The 15,474-nt window shown below is 48.9% G+C and overlaps 1 protein-coding gene across 1 annotated transcript in view; it reads left to right on the top strand.

Moving 5' to 3' along the window:
- Nucleotides 1-14,611, top strand: part of LOC147116836 (fucolectin-4-like) — a 58,826-nt gene extending 44,215 nt beyond the window's left edge. Inside the window, exons 3-4 of the mRNA XM_085987091.1 lie at nt 6,900-7,179; nt 14,414-14,611. Of these exons, the coding sequence (XP_085843217.1) occupies nt 6,900-7,179; nt 14,414-14,555 (422 nt within the window). The 3' untranslated portion in view covers nt 14,556-14,611. The remainder of the gene's footprint in view (nt 1-6,899; nt 7,180-14,413) is intronic.
- The last annotated feature ends 863 nt before the right edge of the window (nt 14,612-15,474 follow it).

Here is a 15,474-nt window from a genome sequence, read left to right as displayed (position 1 = left end):
AAATAAGGGTGCCTGTTGTATACAACGGCAAAGAAATACAAAAGTTGTATTTATACATTCTACAAGATGGTGGTCCACCGTTGTTGGGACGTGAATGGATCAGGAAGATACGTTTAGACTGGCACTCCATTCAGGCACTGACGGTGACCAGTAAGGAAAAAAACAATGATGACATCATACCTGAACGATTAAAAGACATCTTGGCCAACGCCAAAGAAGTGTTTCAAGAGAAACTAGGAACCTTGAAAGGCATCACCGCCTCAATAAAAGTGGAAGATGCAGCAATTCCCAAATTTTTTAAGGCAAGACCGAGGCAAGACCGGTGCCATACGCAATTCGTCCAGCAGTCGAGGCAGAGCTGGAGAATTTGGAAAAGGCAGGCGTATTATCCAAAATAGATTGGAGCGAGTGGGCAACACCCATCGTTCCAGTCATGAAAAAAGCATTGAATAATGATAAACCTGAAGAACAGAGAAAAATTTGCATCTGTGGAGACTTCAAGGTGACTGTAAACCCGGTCCTTCACACAGTACAGTATCCTCTTCCGAGGATAGAAGATATTTTCGCCGCACTATCCGGAGGGAAACGTTTCACCAAAATTGACTTGGCACAGGCATATCTACAGATGGAGGTTGAGGAGGCCTCTAAAAAGTATCTCACGATAAACACACACAAAGGCCTGTACCAGTACAATTGACTGGTTTTTGGAGTAGCATCAGCTCCAGCTATCTGGCAAAGAGCTATGGAGCAAGTCCTGCAAGGGATTCCGGGGACTCAGTGCTACCTAGACGACATCCTTGTAACAGGAGAAAACGACAACGAGCACCTTGCCAATTTGGAGCAGGTGCTCACTAGGCTGAAAGAACGGGGCCTACGAGCAAATCGCCCCAAGTGCGAATTTTTCCAAAATCAGATATCATATTGTGGCCACATAATTAATAAGGAAGGGTTGCATAAGTCACCTGAAAAAATTGAAGCGGTCATAAAAGCTCCAGCACCTGAAAATGTTTCACAATTAAGGTCGTTCCTGGGATTAATAAATTACTATCATAAATTTTTACCGAACTTATCAACTCTTCTACACCCTCTTAATGAACTTCTACAAACAGGAGTGATTTGGAAATGGAACGAAGACTGTAAACGTGCCTTCCATAAATGCAAAGACTTAATCACATCCGAAGAAGTTTTGGCTCATTACAACCCATCACTGCCAATCAGACTGGCGTGCGATGCATCCCCTTACGGCATTATCCCATAAATTCCCTGATGGCTCAGAACGGCCGATAGCTTTTGCGTCACGCTCATTAAACTCAGCTGAGCGTAACTATGCCCAAATCGACAGGGAAGCACTCAGCCTGTTATGGGGAGTGAAGAAATTCAACCATTACCTACACGGACAAAAATTTACCTTGTTGACTGACCATCAACCCCTCATCTCCATATTCAACCCTAAAAAGGGTGTTCCCATTATGACAGCGCAAAGGCTACAGAGGTGGTCCCTTTTTCTAGGGTCACACCGATACAACATAGAATACAAAGGGTCAAAACAGCATGGGAATGCTGACGGTTTATCGCGCCTACCGTCGCCAACGATAGAAGAGGCACCTACAGTAGACCCAGTAGAGATGTTCCACTCTACCATAGTGGAATGTCTACCAGAAACAAATTCTGCCATTGAAAGGGAGACGAGAAATGACCCGACTCTCTCACGGGTCTACGATTTAACAGTGAAGGGATGGCCAGCACATGGCGAACCACTGTTGCCAGCATTCTCGCAAAGAAGAGAACAGCTGTCAGTGTGCCGAGGAACCTTGATGTGTGGATCCAGAGTGGTGATTCCACCCAAACTCCAGGATAAAGTGCTAAAGGAGCTTCACGAGGGGCATCTGGGTGGAGTGAAAATGAAGAACCTAGCTAGGGCGTTTGTATGGTGGCCAGGTATCGATGGAGACATCGAAGAAATGACCAAGAGCTGCCTAGGATGCCAGAAGGTCCAAAACTCTCCACCACAAACCCCTCTACATCCATGGGAGTGGCCCTCATCTCCCTGGCAAAGGGTGTACATCGACTTTGCTGGTCCATTTATGGACTCAATGTTCTTAATCGTGGTTGATGCACACTCCAAGTGGCCGGAGGTAATAAAGATGTCCTCCACCACCACGGAAAAAACCATCACAGTATTAAGGACCATATTTGCCAGGAATGGGCTGCCGGAACAGATATGTTCTGATAATGGACCGCAATTTGTGTCCGAAGAATTCAGAAAGTTCTTAAAAAACAATGGGGTTAAGCACTACACGTCCGCCCCATACCATCCCGCCACCAATGGATTGGCTGAAAGGTTTGTCCAGACCTTCAAGAAGGCCATAAAGGCCATGGGTAATGAAGACATAAAACTTCAGCACAAGGTGGATAACTTCTTATTCGCATACAGGAATGCAACACATATGGTTACCAACCAAACTCCTGCCATGATGTTCTTCAATAGAAACCTAAGATGCCGGCTGGATTTGGTCAAGCCCAACATCCGAAGGGACGTGGAGAACCGGCAGTTTCAAGGCATGAATGAAAGGCCAACTAGAACCTTCCAGATAGGTCAACAAGTTTTGGCCCGGGACTACCGTACTGAGAAATGGCAGCCTGGAACTATCTGCACACGACTAGGACCACTGATGTATACTGTGGACATCGGAGAAAGCATAATAAGGTACCATGCTGACCAAATCATAAAGTCATCCGAAAAGGGACAACCTACACCACAACTCTATACGTCTAACGATGAAGTAGAGATACCCATATCTACCTCCGATCCGGTGATACTGGAATCCGATGAACCCGACACTGGCATTCAAGCCGAATCAGCCTTGCCAAAAAAACCTATTACACCACCAGAAACTACTACACCCCCGAGGCGTTATCCGGACCGAGTCAGGAAGCCTCCTGAGAGACTGACTTATAATTAATTAACTACAGCAATGTGTATATTATTTTTCTTATAACATGTAATTAATAATTACTTAAAATATGATGTACTGGTTAGCTAAAAGGGGAGGAATTGTAGTGTATGTGCCTTTAAGAGCCCCAGGTGTGCTGTAACGCCAGTAATTGCCACTCGGGCTATATAAGCCTGTATATTGTGTATATCCATTAGAAACCCCCCCCCCCCAGACTTTGCTTAGTAAACACCTATGAACCAACTCCTGTCTTCAGTGTCTTTATCAACACACGGACACTACAAAAATAATTCCAGGGATGAGGGACTTCAGTTACGTGGATAGACTGGAGAAGTTGGGGTTGTTCTCTTTGGAGCAGAGAAGATTGAGAGGAGATTTGATAGAGGTGTTCAAAATCATGTGGCGTCTGGACAGAGTAGATAGAGAGAAACTGTTCCCATTGGCGGAAGGGTCGAGAACCAGAGGACACAGAGTTAAGGTGATTGGCAAAAGAACCAAAGGCGACGTAAGAACATTTTTTTACGGAGCGAGTGGTTAGGATCTGGAATGCACTGCCTGAAATGGTGGTGGAGGCAGACTCAATCTTATCTTTCAAAAGGGAGTTAAATAAGTAGCTGAAGGAAAAATTTTTGCAGAGCTACGGGGAAAGGGCAGGGGAGTGGGACTAGCTGAGAATATGCATGGGCTCGATGGGCCGAATGGCCTCCTTCTGTGCTGTAACCATTCTATGAACCTATAAGATCAAGAATGAATAAAGCACCGTGGACACATTCACAAAGGATGATGTTTGTGACTTTGTTAGGGGTGTTTCAATGCTATGAGAAGGGTGAAACATAGAAACATAGAAGATAGGAGCAGGAGTAGGCCACTCGGCCCCTCGAGCCTGCTCCGCCATTCAATGCGATCATGGCTGATCATCCAAATTCAGTACCCTGTCCCTGCCTTCTCCCCATATCCCTTGATCCCTTTAGCCTTAAGAAATATATCATAGAAACATAGAGATAGGAACAGGAGTAGGCCATTCGGCCCTTCGAGCCTGCTCCGCCATTCAATGAGATCATGGCTGATCTTCGTCTGAGATCATAGCTGATCTTACCAGTTCAGTACCCGGTCCCCGCCTTTTCTCTGTAACCCTTAATCCCCTTAGCCTTCAGAAATATATCCAATTCTCTCTTGAAAATATTTATTGAATTAGCCTTCACAGCCCTCTGTGGCAGGGAATTCCACAGGCTCACCACTCTTTGAGTGAAGACATTCTTCCTCATCTCTGTTTTAAATGATTTGCCCGCTATTTTTAGACTGTGGCCCCTGGTTCTGTGCTCCCCGGCCATTGGAAACATTCTCTCTGAATTCAGCCTGTCCAGGCCTGCCATAATTTTATATGTTTCGATGAGATCCCCTCTCAATCTTCTAAACTCCAGTGAGTACAAGCCCAAACTATTTAATCTCTCTTCGTAGGTCATTCCCGCCATTCCAGGTATCAGCCTGGTGAATCGCCGTTGCACTCTTTCCATGGCAAGAACATCCTTCCGCAGATGGGGCGACCAAAACTGTACACAATACTCCAGATGCGGTCTCACCAGCACCTTGTACAGCTGTAGTAAGGTATCCCTATTCCTATACTCGAACCCCCTTGATATGAAGGCCAACATACCATTTGCCTTCTTAATCGCCTGTTGCACCTGCATGCTCTCCTTCAGTGACTGGTGCACAAGAACACCCAGGTCCCTCTGCACTTCCCCATCTCCCAATCTATTGCCATTTAGATAATAATCTACCCTCCTGTTTTTACCCCCAAAGTGGATAACCTCGCATTTATCCACATTATAGTGCATCTGCCACGTATCCGCCCATTCCCCCAACCTGTCCAAATCGCACTGTAGCCTCCTGACATCCTCATCAGAGCCCACCCCTCCTTCGTGAATATATTTAATGAATTGGCCTCTACTACCTTCTGTGGTAGAGAATTCCACAGGTTCACCACTCTCTGGGTGAAGAAATTCCTCTTCATTTCTGTTCTAAATGGCCTACCCCTTATCCTTAGACTGTGGCCCCTGGTGGAAGCCAGACTGATAGGATTCAGGGATATGGGTATCAAGTACATATGGAACTAAGGTGGTTAAATAGAATTGAGGTATAGATCAGCTATGATCTGATTGAATGGCGGAATGGGCTTGAGAGGCTGAATATTCTACTCATGTTCTTGCATTCCGATGGGATATGGAGCTGGGAGCTGGGAAGTGATGATGCATTCAAGGACCTTTGCGAGGGATAGTTTACCACTGTCAAAGTCTCATAGGATGTCACGTGTGAGTTTGATAAGGGCCGTTTTAGTACGGTGGCAGGAAACCTGCTTGGCAAGGTCCATACATGAAATATGGGCACGGATTTGGGAGGTGACAAGACGTTCAAGGACTTTGGAGAGGAAAGGGAGGTTTGGAGAGGGGGCAGTAGTTTGCAAGGGCAACGGGCTCAAGGGTTGGGTGTTTTGAGCAGAGGGGTGATGATGATGGACGATTTGAAGGGAAGGGGGGACAGTACCTGAGGAAAGAGGAAAGAGAACTGTTAACAATATCAGCTAACAGGGGGACCAGGAAGGGAAGTTGGGTGGTCAGCAGTTTGGTGGAGCTGCTGAAAAACTTCTCACTGTTCTGCTTTCCAATTAAATCTTCTGTTAAAACCTATTTCTTTTATTTAATTCATGGGATGTCCAGCATTTATTGCCCATCCCTAATTGCCCCCGAGCCACCTTCTTGAATACAACTGAGTGGCCATTTCAGAGGGCAGTTAAGAGCCAACCACTTTACTGTGGGTCTGGAGTCACATATCGGCCAGACCGGGTAAGGACGGCAGATTTCCTTCCCTAAAGGACATTAGTGAACCAGATGGGTTTTTATGACACCATTACTGATACTAGCTTTTTATTCCAGATAATTAACTGAATTTAAATCCCCGTGGTGGGGTTTGAACTTATGTCTCCGGATAATTAGTCCAGGCCTCTGGATTACGAGTTCAGTAACATAGTCATAGCGTATAGGGGGAAAATTCAGTTGTTTGTGCATCACGTTCGTGCCTTAAGAGGGCGCTAATGGGGCGCAAAGCAACTAGCGCCCGGGCACGGCAATGTTTGCGCCGCTCGCGAAATTAACTAGACATTTTGCGGCGGCGCTAAACACTACCACCACGATCTCCTGCGCCGGCAGATTGTGACGTCAGTCGAGTGCGCAACGCCCCGTTAGCGCCCTGGACCAGATATTGAGTGGCGCCCCCTGCATTACCGCCTGCCGCTAGCAACGACAGGTTGAGGGGAGCGTTATGCTGTCAGAAAGGGACTGGGGGGGGCGCTATTTAAAGGCAACCGCTTCCTGCCTTTTTTTGTTGGTGACATTTTTGCACCACGCATTCTGAGAGAGGGAAAGAGAGACTTCTGGAGAGATTCAACGCTGTGTGAAGGAGTTTTGAGTACTGAGCAGCACTTTGCAGGTTTATTTTGATTTGCCCTTCCTTGCTTCGCCAGCGCTCTGCGGTAGCGCCTCGCTCCTCGGCCTTTGCGCCTTAAGACAGGTGTGAAGCGCCTGATTTAGTGCTCCAATCACCTCCAGGGGCGATAAAAGCCAAGTTTCCATTTGGAGGCAATAATTAACACCAGGCGCTAAACTTTGCGCACGGCCGATAACGGTGCCCCAAACGGGGTGATACTGAATTATTCCCCCATAGAGTTATACAGCACAGAAAGAGGCCCTTCGGCCCATCGTGTCCACGCTGGCCATCAAACCCTGTCTATAACATAACCATTATGCTATCGTACCCGTTCATATTCAAGCCCAGTTTTGTTATGGTAGTCCTCTCTATTACCATAAGGACTATTAAACTGGAAACGATGAGGAATGGGTGCTTCCACCCTTTAACTATCAGACCATTAATAAAACCTGTTTGTATTTGCAGGAAATGTGGCTCGCAGGGGAAACGCGACTCAGTCAAGCACCAACTGGGGCGGGGACGCCAACAAAGCAATAGACGGGAATCGAAACACGTTTTATCACAACCAGTCATGCACTCACACCAACACGGACCTCAACCCCTGGTGGAGTCTCGATCTATTCACCGATGAAGTAGTGTTGTCCATAAAGATTACAAACAGGGGGGACTGCTGTTGGGAACGCCTGGTGAATGCCGAGGTCCGCGTCGGCACTTCCTTCCATAACAACAGCAACGACAACCCAGTGTAAATATACCCAGTATTGTTACTGAGAAACCAGTTCAAGTATCGCAGGGCAGGACTGCACCAAAGTGAAAAGTATTGGGAGAGAAGTCAAGGGGGGAAATTCGGTACCTTAGCGCCTCCCATTAGCACCAGCAGATGGCTCTAAAGGGGCGCTAGAGCATTATTGCTGGGGCGAGGTGAATCCAGTGCCGCACGTCATATCCCGCCCCCACCCCCCCACCGCAGCGCCGCCGCTAACAGTAATCGCCGGGAGCCTCAACGCCAGGGGGATCGTGACGTCAGTGAGTGTGCAACCCTCACTGACTGCCCGATCTGCCAAATTGATTGTCGCCACCTACCTTAGTGCCCAGAGGAAACAGCGACAGGGAAAGCTGGCGTGAAGCACCAGGAAGCCGGCTCCAGGGACCTTATTTAAAGGGATCATCAGTAATAAGTCGCAGCTGTAGGTTAGTGGAGTTTCGGTGCTTTCTTGTCAGTTTCACATAGTGCAACAGTCTCCTTCCATAATTTCAAGGTTATTTAGTATCAGGAGTGTTGTGGCTACTAAAAAGTAGCTACATTTATTCTTAAAAAAATCAAACTGCTACACTTAGTTACATTAATGGGAACTGTACGGTCAGGCGACCTCGCCCTCCAGGGTCTACGGCAGAGGGAGTGGAGGCAGCAAGAAAGATTGGAACATGTGGCCAGAGGGAGAATGAGGGCCATCAGGGCTCTCAACAGGAGGCCGTACCCTCCGAGGGTATTCCAAGAGCACTTCTCCTACCTCCAATTATGCGAGGAGCAGTGTATTAGGAGGCTCCGCTTCACCAAGGAGGTGGTCACAGAACTCTGCCATCTCCTGCAACCGGACCTCCAGCCTCAGATCAGGACGACCACGGCTCTCCCAGTGGCAGTCAGGGTCACCGTCGCCCTCAGTTTCTTTGCCAGGGAATCCTTCCAGTCTGCAACAGGAGACATAGCTAACATCTCGCAGTTCGCCATCCATCGCTGCATCTGGGAGGTCACAGAGGCTCTGTACAGTAGGAGAAGGGATTACATTTCCTTCCCCATCACCAGAGAGAAGCAGGATGAGTGTGTATGTAGTTTTGCCAGGATAGCGGAATTCCCCATGGTGCAGGGCGCCATTGAGTGTACCCATGTGGCTTTGTGGGCATCTCATATCAATCCTGAGATCTTCCATAACCGCAAAGGCTACCACTCACTTAATGTGCAGTTGGTGTGCGACCACAGACAGCGAATCCTCACCGTCAATGCCCGCTATCCTGGCAGCAGCCACGATGCTTCATCCTGCGCCAGACCAGTGTGCCAACACTCTTCCAGCCACCATGTCGAGCTCACGGCTGGCTGGTCAGAGACGAGGCCTATCCGCTCTCCACCTGGCTCATCGCTCTCCTCCACAAGCCCAACGCACCTGCCCAGCACTCATATAATGAGAGCCATGCTGCCACCAGGAACATCATCGAGCAGACCATCAGGGCGCTCAAGCAACGGTTCCACTACCTCGACCACTCAGGAGGAGCCCTCCAGTACATGCAAGTGTTAAAAACTTTGGGTCTGTTCTAGATTTTCTGTGAGTTTCAGCAGCACCAGTAACTCTCGTAAGTGGCCCTCCTGCCCCTTATGATCAGGTGTTTACTTTTATTGCCCAATGTCTAGTGTGACCCAGGACAGTAACAATGAGACTACTCCATGCCTGAGTTGGACTGTAATCTCGCACATACCCTTTGTGCATTTTTTCTAACTTGCAGGAGGTGGCCTGATGCATCCTCTCGTAAAATGTGGCCAATTCGAAAACAACAGGCTGCTTTATTTAACATGTAATTTATGAACAAACCAAATACGGCTTTCAGTGAAATGCAATCTAATTGCCATCACCCCCTATAACATCAAAAGTAACAAATTCCGCAATCTCTGCTCCTGATACGGACCCAGCTTCACCCCCTGCCTCCCTGCCTCCATTCCAAATTCCCAGATTATCTTTCTGTCCTGACCTCTGACCCACACCCATCTCTCCGTGCCTGTGGATTGGCCTGTTGAGCTGCCAATCAAGCCTCCACCTTGAATCAGAAATCTCCTACATGCCACCTACATGGCTAATTCAGCTAAGACCCCTACTGTTCTGATATTACACCCAATTTCCCCTCGGGGATGTTTTAACAAACTCAATTGTCTCAAACTGATGTGGTACACGAGAAACACCATCCGGGGTAGACATTCCGACTGAATCTAACCTGCATTCTCAGCAGCAGGGTGTGTTGTGTGGATTCAATCCCTTGTAAATTGAATTTAACTTAATAGGAACATCTTGATATAAATCAGTCTGAAATCCTTGCTGGAGCAAATAGTCAAAATATCTGGAAACATAACAGCAAGTGCTAAAATAATGCCAGTTGCAAAAGTGAGCCCAGGGATTTGGGGCAAAGATACAGAAGTGGGAGACAGATCACCGACTGAACGACAAGATATCTCATGGAGCACAGCCAGTGGTGAGAGACAGATCACCGACTGAACGACAAGATATCTCATGGAGCACAGCCAGTGGTGAGAGACAGATCACCGACTGAACGACAAGGTATCTCATGGAGCACAGCCAGTGGTGAGAGACAGATCACCGACTGAACGACAAGGTATCTCATGGAGCAGAGCCAGTGGTGAGAGACAGATCACCGACTGAACGACAAGGTATCTCATGGAGCACAGCCAGTGGTGAGAGACAGATCACTGACTGAACGACAAGGTATCTCATGGAGCACAGCCAGTGGTGAGAGACAGATCACCGACTGAACGACAAGGTATCTCATGGAGCACAGCCAGTGGTGAGAGACAGATCACCGACTGAAGGACAAGGTACCTCATGGAGCACAGCCAGTGGTGGGAGACAGATTACCAATTGAACGACAAGGTATCTCATGGAGCACAGCCAGTGGTGAGAGACAGATCACCGACTGAAGGACAAGGTATCTCATGGAGCACAGCCAGTGGTGGGAGACAGATCACCGACTGAACGACAAGGTATCTCATGGAGCACAGCCAGTGGTGGGAGACAGATCACCGACTGAAAGACAAGATATCTCATGGAGCACAGCCAGTGGTGAGAGACAGATCACTGACTGAACGACAAGGTATCTCATGGAGCACAGCCAGTGGTGAGAGACAGATCACTGACTGAACGACAAGATATCTCATGGAGCACAGCCAGTGGTGAGAGACAGATCACCGACTGAAGGACAAGGTATCTCATGGAGCACAGCCAGTGGTGGGAGACAGATCACCGACTGAACGACAAGGTATCTCATGGAGCACAGCCAGTGGTGGGAGACAGATCACCGACTGAAAGACAAGATATCTCATGGAGCACAGCCAGTGGTGAGAGACAGATCACCGACTGAACGACAAGATATCTCGTGGAGCACAGCCAGTGGTGAGAGACAGATCACTGACTGAACGACAAGGTATCTCATGGAGCACAGCCAGTGGTGAGAGACAGATCACCGACTGAACGACAAGATATCTCGTGGAGCACAGCCAGTGGTGAGAGACAGATCACTGACTGAACGACAAGGTATCTCATGGAGCACAGCCAGTGGTGAGAGACAGATCACCGACTGAACGACAAGGTATCTCGTGGAGCACAGCCAGTGGTGAGAGACAGATCACCGACTGAACGACAAGGTATCTCGTGGAGCACAGCCAGTGGTGAGAGACAGATCACTGACTGAACGACAAGATATCTCGTGGAGCACAGCCAGTGGTGAGAGACAGATCACCGACTGAAGGACAAGGTATCTCGTGGAGCACAGCCAGTGGTGAGAGACAGATCACCGACTGAAGGACAAGGTACCTCATGGAGCACAGCCAGTGGTGGGAGACAGATTACCGACTGAAGGACAAGGTATCTCATGGAGCACAGCCAGTGGTGAGAGACAGATCACCGACTGAAGGACAAGGTATCTCATGGAGCACAGCCAGTGGTGAGAGACAGATCACCGACTGAAGGACAAGGTATCTCATGGAGCACAGCCAGTGGTGAGAGACAGATCACCGACTGAACGACAAGATATCTCATGGAGCACAGCCAGTGGTGAGAGACAGATCACCGACTGAAGGACAAGGTATCTCATGGAGCACAGCCAGTGGTGAGAGACAGATCACCGACTGAACGACAAGGTATCTCATGGAGCACAGCCAGTGGTGAGAGACAGATCACCGACTGAACGACAAGGTATCTCATGGAGCACAGCCAGTGGTGGGAGACAGATCACCGACTGAACGACAAGGTATCTCATGGAGCACAGCCAGTGGTGAGAGACAGATCACCGACTGAAGGACAAGGTATCTCATGGAGCACAGCCAGTGGTGGGAGACAGATCACTGACTGAACGACAAGGTATCTCATGGAGCACAGCCAGTGGTGAGAGACAGATCACCGACTGAAGGACAAGATATCTCATGGAGCACAGCCAGTGGTGAGAGACAGATCACCGACTGAACGACAAGATATCTCATGGAGCACAGCCAGTGGTGAGAGACAGATCACCGACTGAAGGACAAGATATCTCATGGAGCACAGCCAGTGGTGAGAGACAGATCACCGACTGAACGACAAGGTATCTCATGGAGCACAGCCAGTGGTGAGAGACAGATCACCGACTGAACGACAAGGTATCTCATGGAGCACAGCCAGTGGTGGGAGACAGATCACCGACTGAACGACAAGGTATCTCATGGAGCACAGCCAGTGGTGAGAGACAGATCACCGACTGAACGACAAGATATCTCATGGAGCACAGCCAGTGGTGAGAGACAGATCACCGACTGAACGACAAGGTATCTCATGGAGCACAGCCAGTGGTGAGAGACAGATCACCGACTGAAGGACAAGATATCTCGTGGAGCACAGCCAGTGGTGAGAGACAGATCACCGACTGAACGACAAGGTATCTCATGGAGCACAGCCAGTGGTGAGAGACAGATCACCGACTGAACGACAAGGTATCTCGTGGAGCACAGCCAGTGGTGAGAGACAGATCACCGACTGAACGACAAGGTATCTCATGGAGCACAGCCAGTGGTGAGAGACAGATCACCGACTGAAGGACAAGGTATCTCATGGAGCACAGCCAGTGGTGAAAGACGGGTTAGGAGAAACTCGGCAGATACAGGAGCAGGATTCCAGGCTCAGGCTGGGTAAGAGTGCAGCCATCAACAGTAAGAGGGAATAAAAACAGAAAATGCTGGAAATACTCAGCAGGTCAGGCAGCATCTGCGCAGAGAGAAACAGTTAACGTTTCAGGTCGATGACCCTTCGTCAGAACTGGAAAAAGTTAGAGATGTAACAGGTTTTAAGAAAGTGCAGGGGCAGGGAAAGGGGAGAGGAAAGAACAAAAGGGAAGGTCTGTGATTGGGTGGAAGGCAGGAGAGATTAAATGACAAGAGGGATGATGGTGCGAGGTGAAGGAGACGGTAATGGGACAAGTAAAAAAACAAAAGATGGGTCTGGAAGAGGTGAAAATGGGAATAGCAAAATCATCAATAGCTGCTATCTGGAAAAATAGGGGCAAAAATATAGAAAAATAGGAGCAGGAGTCGGCCATTCGGCCCTTCGAGCCTGCTCCACCATTCAATATGATCATGGCTGATCCCCTGTCTCAATACCATATTCCCGCTCTCTCCCCATACCCCTTGATGCCTTTTGTGTCTAGAAATCTATCTATCTCCTTCTTAAATATATTCAGTGACTGGGCCTCCACAGCCTTCTGTGGTAGAGAATTCCACAGGTTCACCACCCTCTGAGTGAAGAAATTTCTCCTCATCTCAGTCCTAAATGTCCTACCCCGTATCCTGAGACTGTGACCCCTCGTTCTTGACCCCCCCACCCACCCCCCAGGTTATGATCTGAAATTGTTGAACTCGATGTGGAGTCCAGGAGGCTGTAAAGTCCCTAATCAAAAGATGAGGTGCTGTTCCTCGAGCTTACGTTGAGCTTCATTGGAACAGTGTAAGAGGCCGCGGACAGAGAGATCAGAGTGGGAGTGGAGCGGAGAATTAAAGTGACAGGCGACCGGAAGCTCAGAGTCACGCTTACAGACTGAACGGAGGAGTAAGAGGGAGCTGCTGATTGGACAAGTGGGGGGGTGTGAAGGGCTTACAGGCTGGAACTGGTCGCTGGTGACATTAGCGGTTGAATGGTGAATGTCTTCCTTTAAACAGCAGAGAGGAGTGTCGGCCGAGTATTTCACGTATAAACGTTACCAGCACCAACTTCGAGGTTTTCGACTTGGCCTGAAGTGACAGGGAAAGATTTAGAGCTCGATTTTCCAAGCTCCGAGGAGGCGGGTTTGGAGGCAGGAGTGGTGGGAAAATTGCAGAATCGGGGGGCAGGAACCCATCCCGCCTCCGTGCCAATGTCCCAGGAGGCGGGTATCCGACCTGTGTTGGGAGCCGCCTCCCCGAGGTGGGAAGGGGATTAGTGCCAATTAACTGCCTGTTAACAGACAGTTTTTTGCCTAGTTCCTATTTTTAGCCCTGAAGTGTGGGCTGTCCGACGGCTCTGAACCATGCCAAGTTAGCGAGGCGGACCGTCGGTCTGCAGGGGTTGGAGGGGTCAAGATGTCTGTTGTGCAGGTGAGTGATGGGTGCATGTGTGCAGAGGTAAGTGTGTAAGGTAAGTGTAAAGTGTTTTAATAAGTTTTACTTACCTTTACTTTCTCCTGCAGGCTTCCTTCCTTCAGTTCTCAGGAGTCCCTCAGCTCACCGGCACAGAAAGCAGAATGGCCGCTGAACTGTCAAAAGCTGCAGCCTCTGCTTTCTGGTCTGGAGAGATCTCTAACTGAGTCTGAGTAGAAGGACTCAAGTTAGAAGACAGATTGTCAGTGTTTGACCGCTTCACAGAGCTGTCAAACGCTGATTTCTCATCTGTGAAAAGCTCTTGACAGATGAAATGTCAATCGCTGACGTCACCAGTAACCAGGCATCCCTTAATTGGCCTGCTGAGCCCGCTGGGCGGGTTTAACAAGGTCAATCAAGGGAAAATAGTGTGGGTTGGCCACAAGTCGATGGAGGCGGGACTACAACCCAAAAAGTGGGAGTCCTGCCTCCATCACATCCCCATTGACAAAATCCAGCCTTTAAACTCTACTGCACCTTGGTTTAGCTGGATTGTGGAGAGTGGGAGTTGCTCCGTTAATTACATCACAGTTTCTAATTATTACTTTCACAACCTGTCTTTCAGCTGTGGAATCATTCGGTCCCTGGCAGCGGGAGAAACCACAGTCTTGAACTGTCATGGAATGATCGGCCGATTCATCAACATCATTCTGATGGAGAGTGGAATCCTAACTATCTGCGAGTGTGAAGTTTATGTGAAAGCCTGAGATTCTGTAACCCTCAGGGCGGTTCAATAAACCTCTGTTTGCATCTTTGATCAAAATTCCTTTGTCTTGATTGATAGCACCGATAGTCAACAGCAGCACTGTGGGGCAGGAGACTGTCTCAATCATAGGAATCTGATCAGTGTCCTGTCGGGCAGGAGACTGTCTCAATCACAGGAATCTGATCAGTGCCCTGTGGGGCAGGAGACTGTCTCAATCACAGGAATCTGATCAGTGCCCTGTGGGGCAGGAGACTGTCTCAATCACAGGAATCTGATCAGTGTCCTGTCAGGCAGGAGACTGTCTCAATCACAGGAATCTGATCAGTGCCCTGTGGGGCAGGAGACTGTCTCAATCACAGGAATCTGATCAGTGCACTGTAGGGCAGGAGACTGTCTCAATCACAGGAATCTGATCAGTGCACTGTCGGGCAGGAGACTGTCTCAATCACAGGAATCTGACCAGTGCCCTGTGGGGCAGGAGACTCTCTCAATCACAGGAATCTGATCAGTGCACTGTTGGGCAGGAGACTGTCTCAATCACAGGAATCTGATCAGTGCACTGTCGGGCAGGAGACTGTCTCAATCACAGGAATCTGACCAGTGCCCTGTGGGGCAGGAGACTCTCTCAATCACAGGAATCTGATCAGTGCACTGTAGGGCAGGAGACTGTCTCAATCACAGGAATCTGATCAGTGCCCTGTAGGGCAGGAGACTGTCTCAATCACAGGAATCTGATCAGTGCCCTGTGGGGCAGGAGACTGTCTCAATCACAAGAATCTGATCAGTGCCCTGTGGGGCAGGAGACTGTCTCAATCACAGGAATCTGATCAGTGCACTGTAGGGCAGGAGACTGTCTCAATCACAGGAATCTGATCAGTGCACTGTAGGGCAGGAGACTGTCTCAATCACAGGAATCTGAT

The sequence above is a fragment of the Somniosus microcephalus genome, chromosome 5, assembly GCF_052327205.1.
Source record: "Somniosus microcephalus isolate GS21.2 chromosome 5, FLI_Smic_1.0, whole genome shotgun sequence".
In the NCBI taxonomy this organism is placed as follows: Eukaryota; Metazoa; Chordata; class Chondrichthyes; order Squaliformes; family Somniosidae; genus Somniosus; species Somniosus microcephalus.
This window is presented reverse-complemented; position numbering and strand designations above follow the sequence as displayed.